The sequence below is a fragment of the Peromyscus maniculatus genome, chromosome 15, assembly GCF_049852395.1.
Source record: "Peromyscus maniculatus bairdii isolate BWxNUB_F1_BW_parent chromosome 15, HU_Pman_BW_mat_3.1, whole genome shotgun sequence".
Lineage (NCBI taxonomy): Eukaryota > Metazoa > Chordata > Mammalia > Rodentia > Cricetidae > Peromyscus > Peromyscus maniculatus.
In genome coordinates, this window is record NC_134866.1 from 40634008 (window position 1) to 40655326 (window position 21319).

General features: G+C 38.8%; 1 protein-coding gene across 1 annotated transcript in view; it reads left to right on the forward strand.

Annotated features, from left to right (window-relative positions):
* Itga1 (integrin subunit alpha 1) overlaps positions 1–21319 on the forward strand; it is a 145431-nt gene that overhangs the window by 44999 nt on the left and 79113 nt on the right. Inside the window, exons 2-3 of the mRNA XM_006979431.4 lie at positions 7142–7262; positions 19830–19942. Coding sequence (XP_006979493.1) covers positions 7142–7262; positions 19830–19942 — 234 coding nt within the window. The remainder of the gene's footprint in view (positions 1–7141; positions 7263–19829; positions 19943–21319) is intronic.

Here is a 21319-nt window from a genome sequence, read left to right on the forward strand (position 1 = left end):
TTCTCAAAGAGATATATAAGTCAGAAACAGAATATCAATCTTAAGTTAGTTTTTATTATTGTACACAAGTAGTTTCATGGACCAGGAAGACATAGATCATACACAAATGGTTTTTCAGGTTTAAAAATGCTATTGGGTTTATTAAACATAGGAACAAAAAGAAATATCTCAAGCCCTACACCTCAGACCTCAAAAATACTAATTAATAGATTAGGGAAATCAGTAATGGGATCTCTTAATGTCTGGAATTTTAATTGTCAAGTAACACTATTAAGTAAGTTGGAGAAAGTGTTTGCCGTACATACAGCCTGTTGGCTTTTTTGATTCTCAGGGATACCTGTCCTGCACACAAACAACAATAACTGGGGAGTTATTGTTGGGGCTGGGGAGGTGGCTGAGTTAGGATCCCAACACCCAGGAAAAATGTTCAGTTATGTCTGCAAGGGCTTGTAACCTCAGCACAGAAGGGACAAGTGGTGGCAGAGACCGGATCAGGACACTTGTGGGCCACCAGCCTGACCAAAAAAACTTCATACACATGTACACACACATACATCTTCATACACATGTAAACACATGTAAACACATGCGTACACCATGAACACACAGAGGCGGGATGGGGCAGGCCAGGGCAGGGAGAGGGGAGGCTGGTATTAAGTTAATAAAGATCCATTGAAAAGATTCCACCAACGAAGATAGAGCTGTTTTTCAAGGTTTTTTTTATATTCAGACTATACATCTTCTATTTCTGCCTAACACTTGGCCACCCTGATTTGTTTTCAAGTGCAGTTTGTCTTTCCATATGCAGTGCTCAGCTGAGCCATCAAGGACATAATGAGTTCAGCTCTCAGGATGCCCAGGCAGCTGGAGAACAGCCCCATGCTCATGCTGCTTGCACAAACACACGAGTTGTGTTCCCACAGTGGGATCCAGCACTCCTAAGGTCCTGCAGCTTTTTTATCCTGTAAAACACATGACGCTGACAGGAGGTGGGGGGTGGGAGGGTGGTTCCAAGAGTAAGAATTTCCGAGACCAGAGTAGACACAGTCTGAAAGGAGCATGTGAAGCAAGCGATTCTTTGCGGTGGGAGGGTATGGGCAATGAGCAGATGTCTGTAGATACTACAAAGGAAAAATAAACACTACAGAAGAGCAGACTTACGTAGGAAAACTTTAAAGGGGGTTTTTTAAGAGTGATGTCTGGGAAACACCCTGGTGGAATTGAATACTCTGGGTAGCACTTCTGAAAGGGAACAAGTTCTTGTAGTCAGGGTGACTTCTCTGCTCAAAATCCTTATTTTTTCTATTTATCCTGTCCTTCTTAAAAACATGTAGAAAACACCTACTATGTATTAAATAATATACTTCCTTGAATCCTCCCAACCAGCCACACACACACAAATATACACAGCACTTTAGAGATCAAATGTCATTTGTTAACAACTAGAGGTCATGGACTTTCAAATCAAAGACAAAACAATTCACTTAGTGCAGCAAACTGAATTCACAAAGCAGCCTCCTAGGGTGAAGCTGGAAAACACATGCATATTAGGGTATTTGAGTTGGCTTTTCTGGCCTTGCTGATGGAGGGAAACATCTTGCTGACATATTCCATCATTTCCGATGAAAGGGGCTTGGAATGGTGTTGTGTGTTTTCTTTATGTCATTATATGGGGACATTTTTCTTGTTTTGAAGAACATAAATTAGACATATTTCTTTGTATGGCAAGTATGGTTTTTCTGTGTTTGATGTCATATCCAGCTACTTTCTTTCTGTACTCTCTGATCAGGCTCTATTATAGTCATGTTTTAACAATTGATTTCCCATATCTTTGCTAATGGAGGCTTTTGGATCATTTTCATGATCAAAAAGCTATAAAAATAATCTTTTCAACTTTCAGATCAAAGGGAACGATGTTATTCTATAGCTGCTTGGCCAGATCTTGTTACCATGTCAGTCAAGTTCTTATTCTTTTTTGGCAACCATGTACCTCAAAACTGACATCCAATAATGTAATCCATGAGGAGTGAATTTATTAAAATTTCAGAGACAAAGCACTGATATCGTCAAGTTTGTTATACGTAAGGAGACAGGAAGGAACTTATTCTGGGAGTCATCAATTTGCTAAATACTTGAACTATGATCTTTCATTTTATGTGTTATCATTTCAATCTTTAGACTGGAAATAATGTTAATTATGAGTTCTCCTGTTGCTAGGTTGGATAAACATACATGAGACTTTATTAATGGAAAGCAATGGAATTATAAAACATCTCCTTCGCCACCACTTACTTGATGCTCACTGGCCTTGGGCTCAGAATTTGCAAGGTAGAAATTTCCATTAGCTATTACATATTCCCGTCTGGATATGAGTAGAGCCGTGTTGCTAGGCCAGATGGTCAGGCCCAGAGTTGCTTATTTAAGCAGCAAACACACAGGCCAAAGTGACTCTTCTTGGAATCGGGAATGTGTGTGTGTGTGTGTGTGTGTGTGTGTGTGTGTGTGTGAGAGAGAGAGAGGAGAGAGAGAGAGAGAGAGAGAGAGAGAGAGAGAGAGAGAGAGAGAGCGCTTCACCTGATTTCACAGTCTCTAAAGAAGCTCATATTTTTCTACCTTCATTCAGCTTTTTTCCGCCCAGGTCACCCCTCAAATATTCCAAAACTGTACAGGGTTAAAAACTTGCATGGACTAGTTGAGTTTCGTTCTTAGGTGGGTTATATTTTCATCGTTATTAATCTGACCAATTCGTCTAACCATTCTGGAAATGAAGACAGTCTAGAGTTTGTTGCAGAAAGTCCATGATTGGACCTGAGGACCCGCTGTCTGCTGTTAATACATTCAGCCTAGACACATCTCTCAACCTCTCTGAGGTTTAGTTTCCAAATATACAAAAAGAAAGCAATAACTACTAACCTACCTAGCCAATGACTTAATATGTTATTTCTACAAAAAACAGTATTTTGGAGCAAATAAACCCAGACCTGGAAGCTATGTATCTCTTTCTCTCATTTATTGCCTGGCATATTAAATTTCACTCTGGAGGGGGAAAAGGAACAAGAATGATTTAATTTACAAAATACAACCTCCAGCATCAACCACCTCATCTTTCTCGTCTGCTTTTTACTACTGTGCACATAACATATGGCCATACTTGAAAAGGAGCAGACTCCTTCATTCCTTTTCTCTACAGACATAATGTTTTTATGAAGTCCTTCAAGAAGCTTGGTCTGAGTTCTGTTGCCATGACTACTTTCCCATACCAGCATCCCCAACATCCTTCTCAGCCAGTTGCCGCCAAGAACAGTTTCCTCCTCAAACTGCCATCCGAGGACACAGAACTATACAAACTCATCCTTGCTAACAAGGAGGCACTTTCTTCTAAAGCTGGACCCAAGTTATTTGTCACTAGGTTTTTGTTTTGGTTTGTGTGGTTTTTTGGGTTTTTTTTTCTGGTTTTAAGGAGAAAAACTGAATCCATGTGAACGGTGACTGATGTTTTATATTATGGAATCCCATGGAGACTTGAGGACTATTCCTGGCTCCCAAAGCTCTCACTCACTCACAGGATGCTGATGAGAATGATATCGGCGTGGCTGTTGATGAGTTTAGTGGGATAAAAACTGAGGGACAACACATGGCACATGGTGGAGAAAGACTTCTCAGGGGTACATGTCAGAGCAGTGTTTCCTTTAGACATCTGACTCTACACTGTATTCATTTCCAGTTACCTTCAATATCTTCCTTATCTGGACTCTCAAGCCTTTCAGACTGTTATATTTTGTTTTATGATTTTTGTTTGTCTGGGTCCCCGTCCCGTCCCCCCCCCCCCCCCCGCTTTCATTCAGATGAGTGCCATTTTTGTCTTACTTCTAGAACATAAAGTCCCAAGAAAATCTACTCTAATAAAATGAACATTGAACTAAAAGTTATGAGACACTGCCTTTACTGTTCACTGACTCCTTTAAATCAAGAGGACAAGTTGTAAACTACTTTTTTTAAAAAAAAATTGTCATCTCCTGTGCTACAGGCTCCTTAGTGCTTCAGAAAACATAAAAGGCACAGATTTACAATCGCTTTGAGCAAATTGCCTCTAGAATTCTAAGGACAGGAAATGAAAAAAAAATGCAGCACCCACCCTTGGACATTCCATACAAGATGTAGAATAGACAGACCCAAGAATACCAAACACTGAACTGGCCTTTAAGAGAATTAAAAAACAAACAACAAACAAAAAAGATAATATGCTGAATAAAGAAATCTTTCAAACAAGTGGAACTGACCCTGACAGAAAAAAAAATAATAATATATTTCCCATTTTGTCTAAAGGGGAGTCCTTTGAATGTAGATCAGTTCTGCTACCTGTGTAGACATAGTGAAAAAGAAGCGACATGTCACATAGCCATGCCTCTTAAACCTTAAGAGGATGCAATGCCATGGAGATTTGATTCTTGAAATCTGGCTGGAACCTGAGATTCACAGTCCCCTGGGTGAGGCTCACTTTCCTTGGGCGACATGTCCAGTGATCTGTGAGCCACAGCTGGTGTACAGTCGGTGGTAGTTCTCTGGTCCTTACATCTCTTGAACAGTTGTTTTCAGTCATGGATAATTTTGACTCCACAAGATTTTGGCCATGTCTAGAGATAATGCTGACGGTCAAAACTCACAGAATGCTACTAGTACCGTGTGTACTGGGGCCATGGATAGGGCTAAGAACCTTTCAGCGCAGCTCCTTATGACAAAACTGCCTGCAGTGCCGTGGTTGAGAAACCACACGGTGGAGGCAATATTCTGTGCATGTCTCCTATGAAAGAAATCTGTTGAAACCATTCAAAACATCAAAACTTTAGAAAAAAAAAAAAAGGTCAAGCGCATGTACTAGAAGCTGGGAGCAGGGGGTGAGCACTGTTTAAAATGACCCCCGGTATCTAGAAGAGGATGTTGGGGATGGTAGACAGCTGTGCTCCATCGCCCTTGGGGAATGAAGAGGAAATGTACATAAAAGGACCTGTCCTGGCTGCCTACTCTTTGTCTACTTTCTTCATGCCAGCCAAGAAGACTGCTTTGTGAGCTCACAACCATATTTGTCCTGTGTGTCTTCCTATGCTCAGAGACCCTCCCAAATCCTGGGTAGGAATTTTCTTCTCACTGCCAAGTCCCATCTCCCCCTTACCTTAGAGCATTAAAAAGTCTTCTTCCTTTGCTAGGATGAGATGGCTGCCCGTGCATCTCCAGCCACAGCTGGCATCCTTCCCTCTCCAGCATGTTATCTTTCAGACTATAAACATGTTACTGCCCATCTGTGTAAGAGGAATTGTGCCAGATTTTTACAAAGGATAAAAAGATGAGTAAGACTGTCTTCAGTTTTAAGACTTTCCTAGTCTGGGGGGTGGGGAAGACTCTAATAGATAATAATATAAATAGTATTTAATGGTTATCTTGGTAAGAATTTTTTAAAAAAAAATCAAAGAAGAGGTTAAGGAATTAGAAGATCAAGACAGACTATATAGATAGATCTATGAGTGGAAAGAAAGGTTGTGTTTTTTTTTCTGGAAATATTTTCTCTAAATTAAGTTCAAATCCAGTGCATCAAATAAATACTTGTTAATGTTGATGTAATTTGAAAGTTGTGAGTTAGAGTAATCTGGATTTAGAGCATATTTATGGAAAAAGTTTAGTGTGAATAAAAGCCAAGAGATTAGATGTGTTAAATGTCCTCAGTCTATAGGAATAGAACAGAGAAGTTTCCAGAATCTGTGTGGTTGAATCTAGTTTTGAGAACTGATGTTAATAACCTCTGAAGATGCCTTGGAATGTACTATTGTAAAAGGTGGTGATCTTTGAGAAGGGTTGTTGGTTACATTCAGGATGGGGATATTGAAACTTATAAGTCTATTTTTCCAAACTAGGACCAAATGAGGAATTTGGTACCCTCCTTCAGACCTTGTGATTTCAGAACCTCTGTACATGGTCACCCTTCATGTAAAACTTGTCTTTCACCTGAATCACAGGGAAATCAAAGAGATAAGCTCTCATTGTGTGTGTGATGTGTACCAGGCATGGACTAATGAGAATACTACCTAATTTAATCCAAAACGTTTGTGAGTTTATCACAGTCAACACTGGTGCAAAGAGGCTTTTTTTTTGTTTTGGTACAAAATTCCATCAACTGCTTGTTTCTCCAAGATAAGCAAAACTTATCTCAGGCCTGCCTAGGAAGCCATCCCTGAGTGGAAACAATCCTCTAAAGACCATGCAAAGGAAAGGAATCCTTTGAGTGCAAAGGAAAGACAATTTCCTTTCAGAAACAGAATGGAGAAAGCTCTTGCCAGGGAGGTTTAAATACAACCTGCCTGCATCTCCAGACCTTGCAGAGGGGAAAGGATGCTGTTTAAAATCACCGCTGGTCACATTATACTGTAGGGATCACTTCTGGGAATGTATCTGCAAACTCATTAGTCATTTTAAATTTCTGTGACTTCCACTCAATCCTGAAATTTTACTTCTGGGGATGGTACAGATACTAATTTCCAAACATTTAAAAAAAAAAGCCAGCCTGTAGATGCTCAACGAGTAACATCCTATCAGAACCTTGCTTGAGTTCTCATTCTCTTTTTTTAATTTTATTTTATAATTTAATTGTACATATCAGCCATGGATTCCCTTGTCCTCCCTCCCGCCCCCCCCACCTTCCCCCCAGCCCTCATCTCCTCCAGGGCAAAGACTCCCCTGGGGATTCAGCTCAACCTGGTAGATTCAGTTCAAGCAGGTCCAGTCCCCTCCTCCTAGGCTGGGCCAAGTGTCCTGTATAAGCCCCAGGTTCCAAACAGCCAGCTCATGCACTAAGGACAGGACCTGGTCCCACTGCCTGGATGCCTCCCAAACAGATCAAGCTAATCAACTGTCTCACTTATTCAGAGGGCCTGATCTAGTTGGGGGCTCCTCAGCTATTGGTTCATAGTTCATGTGTTTCCATTCGTTTGGCTATTTGTCCCTGTGCTTTTTTCATTCTCTTGAGTTTCAATTGTGCTTTTCCATAAGAGCACAGCTTTCATTGGTAACCCTAAGAATGCCATCCGTAATCCCAAACACGATGTGTTCTCCATTAACCTTGTGTAACTGGACTTTCTTTCCCCTCTCAAAGTTATTCTAGGCTTCTGCATATCCTTCAACGTTGATGTGAAAAATTCAATGAGTTTCAGTGGCCCAGTGGAGGACATGTTTGGATACACTGTTCAACAATACGAAAATGAAGAAGGAAAATGGTAAGCATACAGGCTCTATTGTTGTTTAGTTCTTTTCCACAAAAATGGAAAATATTTTCAGCTGGTTTTATGAATGAAACATTAACTGAATGACTCATTTGTGCTAGAAAACGTATTCTAGTAGGGCAGTGATGGAGGCTGACGTGAAGTTAAAGAAGCAACATTCCTTGGAGTTTTAGAGGAAGTGGTTACACATTTCTGCTGGTTTATTACTGGATTGACCTCAAGGAAGTTTCTTATTCTAGCATTCATTCACTGTGTTGCTTTGGCAAGTGTTCCTGGGTTGTTCCTATTCTAGAGTTACTTGAATAGTTGACTGAAATTCATTAAGAAGGAAGTGGTAGGAGATGAGATGCCCAGAGGGATGCAGGGGCTTAGTTTTTTTTTTTGTTGTTTGTTTGTTTGTTTTTTGTTTTTTGTTTTTTTTTTTTTGTGTGTGTGTGTGTGCACGCGCGCGCTTTGGTGATATACTAAGTGTTGTCTAAAGATGACAGTGAACCCCAAGGTGGGGAACCTCATGAGTAAAGGTAGACCTTCAAAGACAAATAACAGCTCTTAGAACCAAAAACAGAGCATGGAGAAACCACTGGAGGTTGTTTCATTAAATATAATTTAGGAAATTAATGTATATCTGACGGGATTGCCTACAAATTAGGAAATCTGCCTGCAAGCAAGACCCTAATTTAGTACTTAAAAGGTGAGATTTCCTAGGGTCTAGTTGGACAGCCTGGAATCCTAGTATGAGACATGGAGATGGGGAGATCAGGAGTCCAGGGTCATTCGCCATTATATAGGGAGTTCAAAGCCCACCTGAACTATTTGAAACTCAGTTTTGAAACAAAATGAAAACAAATGAATGAGTAAATAAATAAATACAAGCCAAAAAGAGAGAGGAGGCCCCAAGGCTACCCTAGGGGTGACTGGAATCAAATAAATGTGTATCCACATTAACTTATGAATCATTAAGTTTTGACAGAGCTTTACAAATAGAAAATGAAGGGAATAAAGGGATGAGAAGTATTCCAAAATTTCTGTATTTGGAATATTGGAAAATAGGGAGTCACTGACAGAGACATTTTTATATACAGACATATAAAGTCAATCTTAGGGGAAGTTGATGAGTTTATTTTAAAACAGTTTGAATTCAAGATGGTGTCTAGTTCGTTAGAAACTTCAAAAAGGAATGCTGATAGGTAGAGAAACTAACAGTAGAAAAGAAATGAGCAATGATTAGTTGAGTGCCCACCCTTTACCTTGTACTCTGCCCTGTTCTGACATGTAGCTGTAAACATAACATGCACTCAATGGTTATGTACTGACTAAGTAGCTAAATCTTGTATAACACGTTCTTACCATCCATGAAGCGTAACTACATGAAAATAAATGAAGAACAGTTCTCCAAGAGAAATGGAACTGTTTCAAACAGTGCTAGAAATGGCCCTCAAGGCTCTCTGTGCCAATTCCCTTTCTTAGAAATGCATTAAAAAGTCAATTTTGATCATCACTATTTTTGTGGTTAATACCAGATTTTACATATCAGTATGTATGTGAGAGCGTGTGAACATTTTGGATGTATATGGATATTTCCATATACATATTTCCATATTTCCAACGATATTTATGGGAAAATGAAAAAAAAAACAACCAAAAGGGTATGGATAACTGAATTTACAAATAAGAAAATTTCCATCCCAGAATTCCCGAGCAGTAATGGGTGGCAGGCAGCCAGCTGTGGCTCTAAAGAGACCCAGGCACTGGTGATGTAGAAAGATGTTTGGATATTCTACAAGTGTTTATAAAACTGGAGAGAATGCAGGCTTGCTCTGGAAAATACGCTATGGAATAACTGGCATCCTTTGGAGAACAAGGATTCTGTTGTTTTGATTTTCTTCAGGGGTGAACATCTTCATAAGTATTTGCTGCCCATATTTTAGAAACCTGTCCAATTTAGGTTAAAAAAAAAACCAACCCATTCTGACTCATCTTACCTCTTAGCTGCACCATGCCTAAAGAAGGAAGGAGTTCTTCTTGGGTCACTGTACGTGTGTCCCCTGTGTTTAAAAAACATTGCTTAAATTCTTTGGAACGAATCAAAACAATACCGAAGTAGCTTTATGTCCTCTTTACCTCTCAGGAGTTTACTGTCAAGTGTAAATTTACTTTATGACTTTTGCCCAGAACCCACATGTTTTCTCAGTAACAGAACACATCATACCACTGATTAAGATCAGTGTTGCTCATCGTGGCTAGCATGAGTTGCAGCGTTCAAATGATTGCAATGTGGTGCAGAAGAACACAGAAGAACATAATTGGCCTAATAGCTTCAATTTGAAGAAAAGTGATTAAACAACGCTTGGCCCAGCACAAGTTTTTGGGAAAATGCAAGACGTGGTTTGGGGCTTTCCACTGCTCTCTCTTGGCCCCTTATTTCTTCTGTGCTGGACTTTTTAATGACCATCCAGGCTACCGTGGAGGCTTCCATGACTTCACTGGACATGTTCTCCCCAGTAGATGTCAGGTTGTAGACAGATATATCCCTTCAAATCCAATCCTCAGCTCAATGTGTATATAAACTCCACTGTCCTTTGTGCAATCTAGAGAACACTTCTTAGAAGAAGAAAACTGACTGAACATCCCAGGGTGTTTCTTCACATCCTTGCCTTGTCATAGGCTAACTATGCAAACCCTGTGGCCATTCACTCTGTGTCTCAGTTTCCTGTCAATGACATGATGATCACAGCAGCATCTGGCCAAACTCCCAGGGTCAGGGTGAACACCTGAGTCACGGTGTCACAAGAGCTGTGCTCTTTACTACTGAAAATTTTGAGTCAAGATGACTTTTCACACTTTTATTTCTATGGATTTGTTTGTTGTGCTAGGAAAGGGTACCATGGCTTGTGTAACTGGTAGTCTGCATCTACTATGTATATCTTTTAGATAAAAGGTACTCAAGCTCAGAGGGAGAAGGCTTCCTAGAGTTCTTTTATAGAGTCAACATAGTTTTTACTTTACACTGTTTATGATGCCTTTCAAAACAGATATGTCCTCTCTGCCAAAACTGTCATTTTGGGGGGTTCATTTCATTTACAGCCTTCTGCCTTTTTTTCTCTTATCAAAACCAGAATAATTAATAGGATCACAGTACAAGTTTCATTTCTGAGATCACTAAACAGTTGCTCTATTCATAAAAGAAAAAACAAAACTGGCTGACAGGAGTTATGGCAGTCTGAGAGTGACTTTGGCTGGCTGGATTAGACATCAATAAAGAGGGAGGTTAAAAAGGGTGTTATGGATTAATGTATATATGAAAAAACCCTGTACATGAATTTTTCCCTTACATGACATCAGAGATCACCCACTCTTCAAAGAAATATAGCCATGGTCACAAATAACAAAAATGTCAGCTATGAACAGCACATTTTATCTCAGCTCACTAAGCTTCTTATTATGACTGGAACTTTTACATGGAGAAAAGATTTTTTTTCTCTCACTTTAATGATTCTTGAATTCACTGAGGGTTTCTCTAGAGATAAGTAATGATATCTAAAACATTTTTTCTCTTCACCTACAGACAAGATATTTCAAAATGTTGTATATAAAACCAAAATTTAGGCTGACCATGGTGGTGACTCCTTTAATTCTGGCATTCATGAGCCAAAGGGCTAATGATCTCTGTGAATTTGAAGCCAATCCGGTCTACACAGTGAGTTCCAGAATAGCCAGAGCTTCAGAATGAGAACATGTCTCAAATCAAAGACAAAAACAACAAACAAATCCACAGAAATAAAAGTGTGAAAAGTCATCTTGACTCAAAATTTTCAGTAGTAAAGAGCACAGTTCTTGTGACACAGTGACTCAGGTGTTCACCCTGACCCTGGAATTTGGCCAGATGCTGCTGTGATCATCATGTCATTGACAGGAAACTGAGACTCAGGGTGAATGGCCACAGGGTTTGCATAGTAAGCCTGTGACCAGTCAAGGATGTGAAAGCACCCTGGGATGTTCAACCAGTTTTCTCCTTCTAAGAAGTGTTCTCTAGAACCTTGAACTGGTGAAATGCCTTCTGTGATCCAAAGTCCTGTGTGAACATTCTAGAGGCAAAATACCCTCTAAAATGGAAAAAAAAAAAGACAAAAAAACAATTTCATAATCCAAGAATCTCAATTGTTCATAAAACACAAAATCAGATCTCACTTATTTTCATTTATTATTCTCACTTAAATTCCCCCTTTAATACTTTTTATTAGTTAATTTAAATTTCCCCCAGCCCAATCACAGTTTCCCCTCCCTACCTTCCTCTTCTCCTCCCAGTCCCTTCCCCATCTACTGCTTCTCCTGTCTCTTTAGAAAAGTGTAGGTCTTTCATATATATATCAGTCAGCCATGCATATCATGTTACAGTAAAACTAGGCAACCCCTCTCCTATTAACACTGGACGAGGCAACCCAGTAGGAGGATGGGGTCCCAGAAGCAGGTAGCAGAGTCTGGGATAGCCCTTGCTCCCTCTGTTAGGAGTCCCATAAGAAGAGCAATCTACACAACTAACATGTGTGCAGAGGACCTAGGTCAGTCCCATGCAAGTTCTCTGGTTACTGGTTCAATCTCTGTGAGCCACTATGAGCCCAGGTTAGTTGATTCTGTGGTTTTCTTGTGGTGTCCTTCGCCCCTCAAGCTCCTATAATCCTCCCCCCCTCCCAAGCCCATCACCTCTTGCACAGGATTCCCTGAGGTCTGCCTAAAATGTTTGGCTGTGGATCTCTGCATCTGTTTCTATCAGTTGCTGGATGGGGTGTCTGATGACAGTTGGGCCAGGCTATGATCATTGAGTGCAGCAATAAATGCCCTTCTTTTAATATATATCTAAAATTGTCACCTGCACTAAGGATATATAAGTGAACAAAAATTAGTGGATATTGGGGAGCTGAGGTTCTACCATAGAGGGAGGCACATTAAAAACAATTACAAGGTAAGTTATACTTTATGACAGAATGTGGTAACAACTGCCAGATTAAAAAGAATAACGAGATTGAGACATGGGATTGCTGGAATTCCACAAACCCTCTGCTGATACTTTTCTTAGATCTTATTATTTTTATATAGCCTGGGAAAAATGAGACTTACTTATCCTTAGAGTGGTAAGATATGTGTGATTCAAGAAAAGCATGCTGGCTGCAAGAGGAAACAGCCCCCAGGCAAGTAAATAACCATTTTACATGCTATATCCTGCTGGTTCATCCTCTCCCATTGGTCACAACCCCCAAACTTCCTGTCTCGATCTTCTGCTGCTGGGTTCCACCACTTCCTGTACTCACACAGCTTGATGTTCATTTTTCCCAGAATTTGTAGTATGCCTTGGCTATAATTGTTGTATCACTTCAGATTCCAGGTCTTTCTGTTTGCTATGGACTCTTTATTGTGTTAAAGGCCAAACATTGTCTTAGCCCACCTGCCCCAGTGTGCCCTGGAAGCTTTACCCTGCTGTGTTCTAGCCATTCTTACCTCCCATCATTTGTTTTTCTGGTGTTTATTCGCCTGCCTCTGCACATTCCCTGGCCTCTCCGAAATCTCCGTATCCCTTTCTCCTGCCATTCACAGCTTCATTAATAACGTGCTTCTCGGGATTCCATTTTCATTCATTATGCCAGATTTCCCAAGCTAATAATATATATATTTTCCAAATAGTCAGTTTTCTTATAAACACTCTATCTGTTCCACTGAAAAGATGAAATTGGGGGTTAGAAGGAGCTTTGGAAGTGTATTGCCCATCCATAATAGAAATGTACTTGAAAGTGTGCCTGGTCAGCTGGACTGTCACTTGAGGTCACTCTACAAGTTCATACTCTGCTGCCTCTCCCTTAATTATTGCTAAATGAATATGGCTAATTTGCAAAGGAGAGAGAGAAGATATGAAACCCAAACTTGTATTTCCTTCCTGTTTTTTTATTATACATTTTCTTTTTTGGGGGGATTATAATAATTATATTAGTTCTCCCCTCTTGTTCCTTCCTCCTATCCTTCCAACGTACCAACTGCACATTGCTTTCTTTCAAATCCGTCTCCTCTTCTTTTTGTCCTTTTGTGTTGTTGTTGTTGTTGTTGTTGTTGTTGTTGTTGTTATTTGAGACAGAGTCTCTCTATGTAGCTCTGGATGTCCTGGAACTCACTGTGTAGACCAGGCTTCCTCAGTCTCACAGTGAACTTCCTGCCTCTACTTCCTGAGTGCTGGCAAAGGCTTGCTCCATTATACCTGGCTCCTTTCTTTCTTTGATCATATGTAAATATGTAAAAACAACCTGTTCAGTCTAAATAATGTTACATACTATATTTTATATATATATATATATATATATATATATATATATATATATATATATATAATTTTTCCCTCCCCATTCTGATTATTTGGCATTAGATAACATTTGGAGTACTCTTCCTGGGGAAGACTATTTCTCCTGCTCTCAGCATTCTTTAATTGCCTATAGTTATTTTTGTGGGGTTGAGGCCTCATGAGCTTTCCCCTTCTACAAGAACTTGTCTATGTTGTTGTCCTTGTTCAGGTCATGTTTAGGCAGCCATGTTCGTAAGACTTCATAGATGAAGCCTCTCAGACATTTCCAGAAGACATAATCTCGCAGCAAATTTCCTGATCCTCTGGGCTCTTCACCATAGATGTCGTTCTCAGGTTCTGTCAAGGAAACTTCTCTTTACGAAAGAGACAATTATAGAAAACCACAACTGTTCAAAATGTCAAGTTCAGAAGCCCAGTCCCAATGGATCCATCAACAACACAGCTGCTGCACCCAAGGTCTAGGGAGCACTCTGGAAGAGGGGATACAAAGAAAGATACAAAGCCAGAGGAACAGGCCACTTCTTTCCTGTTTTCATTTATGGTTGCTGTATAACCAATCACCCCAACACTTACTGACTTAAAGCATCACTGATTTTCTAATTCATCAAGATTTTGAGGATCTTGATATTCTTCTGTCCCTTGGGTTCATTCATTTGACTTTAGTCTTTTAGCACCCCAACCAAATCCAGATGGTCCAAGATGGCTTAACTCCTATCACTCATGTCCTGTGAACGGTGTCAGTAAACCAGTGGTGTCACAGACGTCAGAGAAGGAAAAGGGTCCTGAAGATCAAGCGAGACTAGAAGCACTGAGTCCGCAGCCACTCTATTTCAAAGAGCTTGGTTAAAAATCAAGGAGATGAACTTATGCTAATAAATTTGGATTTGCCTTTTCACCAAAGCATTAAGTCTTTAAAGCAAATGAAATGTATTATGGAGTCAGTCTCCTTATGTTTAATGACTGTCAGGAAGAATGTAGGAAAGCTGATGTTACAGCAGAGGCGGTAGGGTCCCTGGCCATACAGGCAGTGCAGAAAGTAACAGGCTTGTCTGAAAAATGAGGAAGGTTACAATTTGGAGGTCTAGGCAGCCCAAGAAAAAGAGATCTAGACAGTTGGAATTATGCATTTCTTGGTGTTGGAGCTTTGACCTGTATTGCTCCAAGAAAATAATCTATTTGCGTCTATTAAATTTGGGGTTTGTTTTGTAAAATGAATGTAGTAGAAATGACACTGAGCTCTGAGGCTGTCTCACCTGTCACTCTGGACCTTTTCCCTTCTCTGGCTCTTGCGACACCACTGGTTCCACATCCTCTCTCTCTCTCTATCTCTGGTCACTCCTATCTAATTTTCTTCTTTCGCATACATGCCAGGTTTCAGCCCTCTCTTACTCTGCACTACTTCAAGGAGGTAATACTTACCTGTAGGCTGATGCCATCTCACAATATGCTATGTATGTTTCACATGGTTTCTGATCACAGCTACCTATGGAAGTAACCCATTCTTTATTTCTTTATTTCTATAGCCAGAATTACTTTCTTCATCCCCTCTATTTTTTTCTTCTTCTAACTCCATACTTGTGCATGCCTAGAAATGTCTTGAAAGAGTCTCTCTACACCATTGTTTTTTGTTTGTTTGTTTATTTGGGTTTTTTGTTGTTGTTGTTGTTTGTCTTAGCTCTCCTTTGGGAGGAACCCAGACTGAGCAGCTCATCACCTAAATATTGATTTATAGGATTGGTTCTCCTTTTCTCTCTATTTCCTTAGTTCATATCTCATCTGAATTTTTATATTGCTCCCCTAACTTTGCTTCCTTCCAATTTATCCCCAGCAATGCAGGCAAATATGTTTCATATGACACTCACCTGTAATGCAAGTCAAGTCACATATACGTTTAGGCCAGAACTTGGGAAGTGGAGGAAGAAGGATCACAAATTGGAGGCCAGCCTTGTCTACCTAGCAAGATCTTGCCTCAAAAATGAATGAATGGATGAATACATACATACATACATACATACATACATACATACATACAAGTACTTACATATATACAAGTTTGGTGGTTTTTTAACTTGCAAAGTTTTTATGGTGGACCATAATAATATTCATGATTTGAGCTTCATCTACTTAACTTCTATCCATCTACACTGAACTACAAGCACTTAACAGCACAGTGACACATTTCCTCCTAAGACTTTGCTAAATTTGCACTGTTTAGACTCATTCACTGCTGTGATACATACAGTTATCTTCATGCTTCAGTTTTAAGACACTTGAATTTTGAGTTTTATCCCTTTTCTATCCTCATCTCAAGGACTAGCTTAAATGTGAGATGCCTATTTTTTTTCCAGTTGTGTCTCATATAGCTCAAGGAGGCTTCAAACTCACTATATAGCTGGAAATGGCCTTGAACTTATGATCTCCCATTCTTCCTTTTGATACATCCCAAGCACCAGGACATACATCCCCATGCCTAGCTAGACTCCTCTTTTCTTTATGTGCATGAATATATGTCAGTGTGTGTGCATGTGAACATGCTTATGTGTGATTGTGTCTGCATAGAACAAAATAGAGAGTGAGATCTTCAAGACCTTGAGTTTCTGGCAGCAGAGAACCACCAGATGTGTGTTCTGGACACCCTACCCTTCTGGAAGACAGCAAGTGCTCTTAACCACAGAGCCATCTCTCCATCCCATTTTTAATAAGCATTAACTTATCTAGCCAAATGCTAAAAGTTTCAATACGAGTACACTAATTTCTCTAAACTGTTTTACTATAAATTTATGTAGCCATATTGCATAAAACAATACTGTAGAAGAAACTAATCTTAATCTCTTTGGTATAGCATGTTGTGATTTTACACACCCTCTTTTAAATAAATGTGTCACATAGACCTTAATTGCTATTAATGTGAAATAAAGATACATCAATAGAAACAACTGACATTTAGAGAACCCATAATATGAGCTTGAGGCTAGTCTAAGCCTTTTGCACATCTTAACTGTGTTAACCTTTGTGGTGATGATCGTGTGAGATAGGGATCTGCCTTCATTTTGACCATGAAGAAATTAAGACACACACAGGTCACTGACTTACCTTTAACCAGATAGCTATTAACACCAAAGCCACAGCTTGAACTCACAAAGCCTATCACCAAGGCTTGTGCTACCTTCTACAGAGAGAATTTAATTATTTAGAATATGGAAGGCACTTAGGACAGTGTCTGGCACATGGCATAAACTCAATAAATGCTAGGTGTTTATCAATGCAACTATAGTGAGTTTAATAATTTGGTTTCATCACCTTTAAATTAGACCAGTTTTTCACTTGAATTAGCTAGGGTTTCTCTTTGAATTGGGTCACAGATAAAGTTTCATCCTATTGCATACACTCATTAACTTCTGGTTTGTATGCAACACAAGGTTCTCCAGCATGTGCCTATAATAATCATTTACTTACGCTGCCGTCCTTGTTTCTTAATTATCCCTTAGCATTGCCTTAATGGACTAAGCCCCTTTCCTTATTTTAGACCATTTTAATGATGACTTTCTGGAAGTAAGAATTGTAGCCTAAAAGATTGAAATATTCTTACGGTTCTTTGTGTACATCAGAAAATGTTCGGCCAGTGCACCATACCATATGTTTAAGGAATTCTGCTTCATAGATCAATATTTATCATTTTTGTAAGTTTATTTACGTAAATTCAAGCTTTTACAAAGCATTTATAGAAAATAAACAACATCTTTTGCCAGCACGACAAACTTACAAGTATTTAAAATTGTTTAAGTGTCTGCTTGAGCCATATGTACCCCTCTATAACCTTTTAGTCCTTCTTCGGCATTTCCCTCCACTAAATGTCCCAGTTTTTCTGGAGCATTTCTTCCCTGACAAAACTGCCTGACTCTCAACCATCTGAGTCACAATCTCCTAAATGCATTCCATTGTGCCTATGTTCCACTTAATGTGAGGATTCCAGACATGACCAGGGCAGAGCACAGAGGGGCTATCGCTTTCCTTGACCAGAGCATCTATTTCTAGCAATCCAGCCTAAGGTCACATTAGCATATTTGGCACTAAAATACACTGTTGGCTCATGCTTTTGTGCTGTCAACCCAATCCTCCATGACTTTTTCACATGAACTCCCATTAAATAAGGCTTCCCACATCCTGTACTAAGATAGACAGTAATGTGCAGTTTGGTAAAGTTATTTACACAAGTTCCTATTAAATTTTAGTTCATCTAAATTTATTATTCTAGAATAGTGAGACATACTTATATTCCAAACTAGATATAGATGTGGTTTTAGAATACTTTAATGTGTTTTGTGTCTTCTCTGAGCTCATAAGAACATACCCTCAAACAATCTGAAGTTCAGAGTTTTATGGTATATGAAAGAATCCTAGAGACTGAATATAGCTGTTTAGCCATCATCAAAATCATCAGTTGGGGATCCACCCAAGGGCCTTAGCAATTGTGAATTCTGAAGTGTCTTTTCATGATGATATTCTGGGAGATTATGTAGGTTAATGGCACAGATCTGAACTCTGCCTGAAATGAGGAGGAGCTGAAACATAGCTCTATTTTCTTCATCAGTGATGGAGTATTTCATCATGTTGTCTAAAAAGACACAAGATTTTATCCAGGATCTCAGAACTATCCTGCTTTTCTAAGTACTTATAATCTAAGACCTTCTCATATTAAATCCCAGGATGATCTCATGTTTATGTTTCCTGCTTTCTCTGAAATTGGCAGTTTCTCATGGGAAAAAAACCTCATTTATACTTGTGTGTTTTCATAAAGCAACACAGTAGCAGGATTAGCTGGGATAAATATGGTAGTGATAGATAAAAACAATAAAGCAAAATCGATGATGCCTCTGATGCATCTTTTTAATTATTTAAATTATACCTTGTTAGTATAGAAAATAACTCACAGTGCCCTGTTTAAACATGTATGTCATCTGCTGTTACTCATACGTTTTTACACTTTTCCCTTTTCCCTCTCTTGCCCTACTGATTCCACTGCAGCTTTTATGTGTACATCCTTTAGCTCCAGATTCTTCACATTAGAGAGAATATGATATTTGTCTTTCTCCCCATTGCCCTCCCGCTTTTTAAAATTTTTCGTCTACCCCAATATGGTTCTCTCTCTACTTTCATGTCATATATTATATATGTATGTATGTATGTATGTGCATATATAGATGTATAGTTTCTCTATACAAGAGAAAATATAAAATACTTATCTTTCTGAATCTGACTTATTTTGATTCACACTATGATGTCCTCTTCCATTTTCCAGCAAATGACATAATTTCATTCTCCTTTAGAGTTGAAGAAAACTCCATTCTCTCTCTCTCTCTCTCTCTCTCTCTCTCTCTCTCTCTCTCTCTCTCTCTCTCTCTCTCTGTGTGTGTGTGTGTGTGTGTGTGTGTGTGTGTGTGTGTGTGTGTGTGTGTGCATGTGTTCATCTGATGATGAGATTCAAAGCCAGTGCCATATCTTGGCTATTGTAAATAGTGTAACAATAAACATGGATGTGTAAGTATCTCTGTACATGCTTGCTTAAACTTCAACTATATATCTATCCCAGAGTGGTACAGCTGGATCAGATGGTAATGCACTATTTAGTTATTTTTAATATATACTTCTTTTTATATTCAAAATATTTATTTATTTTTATTTTATGTGCATGGGTGTTTTATCTGTGTGTTTGTCTGTATACCGTGTACATGTAGTCCTCAAGAGACCAGAAGAGGGCATGGATCCTCTGGAACTGGAGTTACAAATATTTGAGAGCCACTGTGGGAGTGCTGGAACTCAAAGCTAGGTCTTCTGCAAGAGCAGCAAGTGCTATTAACCTCTAAGCCATCTCTCCATCCCCACCTGAAGTTTTATGAGGGAGCTTTACTGCTTTGTAATAGCTGTGCTTAATGCAATCTCTACCGATTTCATTTTCTCTACACCCTTTCTTCCTAGCATTTCTTGTTTGTTTTCTTAGAGATAACCAGACTGACTACTAAGATTTATAGCAACATTAAAAATCTGAAGCTTGATGGTGACACTGTGCTTGTTTTAGATGACATCAAACTACCAACGGGGTCACAATCTTGTAGTGTTTATGGGACCAACTGTCAACTGTCTTAGAATTTACCATAAGATAATTAAAGCAAATGCCTCATTATGTTTAAAATTTTTTAATTGCTTTATTCAACTTCCAGGGTTCTTATTGGTTCTCCTTTAGTTGGTCAACCCAAAGCAAGAACCGGAGATGTCTATAAGTGCCCAGTTGGGAGAGAAAGATCAATGCCTTGCGTGAAGTTGGATTTGCCAGGTGTGTAAAATCAAATAGTCCATCCTTATTCATGCCCATATTCTCACTGAAAAAAAAAACTTTCAAGTGACTTAGAATATTATTTTAATATTATAATGTAAAGTATTAGTGTGAAACAATATAAAGTATTAAAATAATGAATGACCATTCTACAGTTGCTATCTAGAATCCACATAGAGTAACATCATGGATCCTTCAGCCCTTTGTTCTGTAACTCATCAGAAAAGTCATAGAATCAGAAGAGCTACTCCTCTGGTATTTTGTTCCCTTACATTGTTCAGGATCCTTTGAAAACAGGCGGTTTGCCAAAATCTCTCACATTCCTCACACAAAATGCAACTCAGTACCCAAATCTTTAAAGGAAACTGAAGGAAAGAAATTGCATTCATTAAATTTACTGATAGACTTTTTAAAAAATATGAAATATAGTTATATCAAAATAGTTATGTTTTCATAGAAATATCACTTGGACTGTAGTATGACTAGAAAAGTTCTAAAGTTAGAGAGGATTTAGAATTCTTTCAGTATCTATACAATATTAAAAATGATTAAATTATCTATATCCCTACAAGTTCACTGTAGATAACGCATTTTTTTCAGATCTCTGGTTTTCAATTTCTAATTTCTTTCAGAAATGATTGTGAATATTTTTCTTTTACATTCATGAAAACAGCTACCATAGATATTTGAATGCCTTGCCTGAATTGCAGCATCAAGGATGTCTCCAACATCACTGTCCAGTTTGCTGCCTTTCCTTGACATTGGATTAAACTTTTTGGCTTCTCCTCAGTTATTCATATTTTTGGAACACAAACTAAACTATATTTTTAATTATAAATATAGTAGTTCTAGTCTTTTATGTTCCTTTGAGTGGTATTTTTTTTTGTATTAACAGGGAATATATTTGGCTGAACACATTCCCAGATTCTGATTTTTTTTTTCCAGCTATAAGTTCTTAGTATTCCATTTGGTTCTTTTTAATTTCCACTAGGCTGTATGGACTCTACTGTTCACATTGCCTATCCAGATACACAGATCGAATACATAAACATATAATTGTCCTTTTATGGCTCATTTTTCAAGATACTCCATGTTCCTTTTTGTACATGCTGATATTGACCCTAAATTTCTACCCTCCTTTTCTCCAAGCCTGGGACTTCTGTTTGAGTTTTATTTCCTGATCATGTGTCTCTTTAAGGAGAAAAAATGAAACACAAAACCAAGGAGCCCAGTGTCAGCCTCTTTACACTTTTGTAGTCTCCTGTACCACCTGGCTGCCTGAGGTCTCTTCCCAATGTCTTCATATGGTTGGTTCATGCATCTTTCGAGTTTCTCTGGGATTTATCCTCCATTCCTGAAAATTAGAATAGCTTTTAA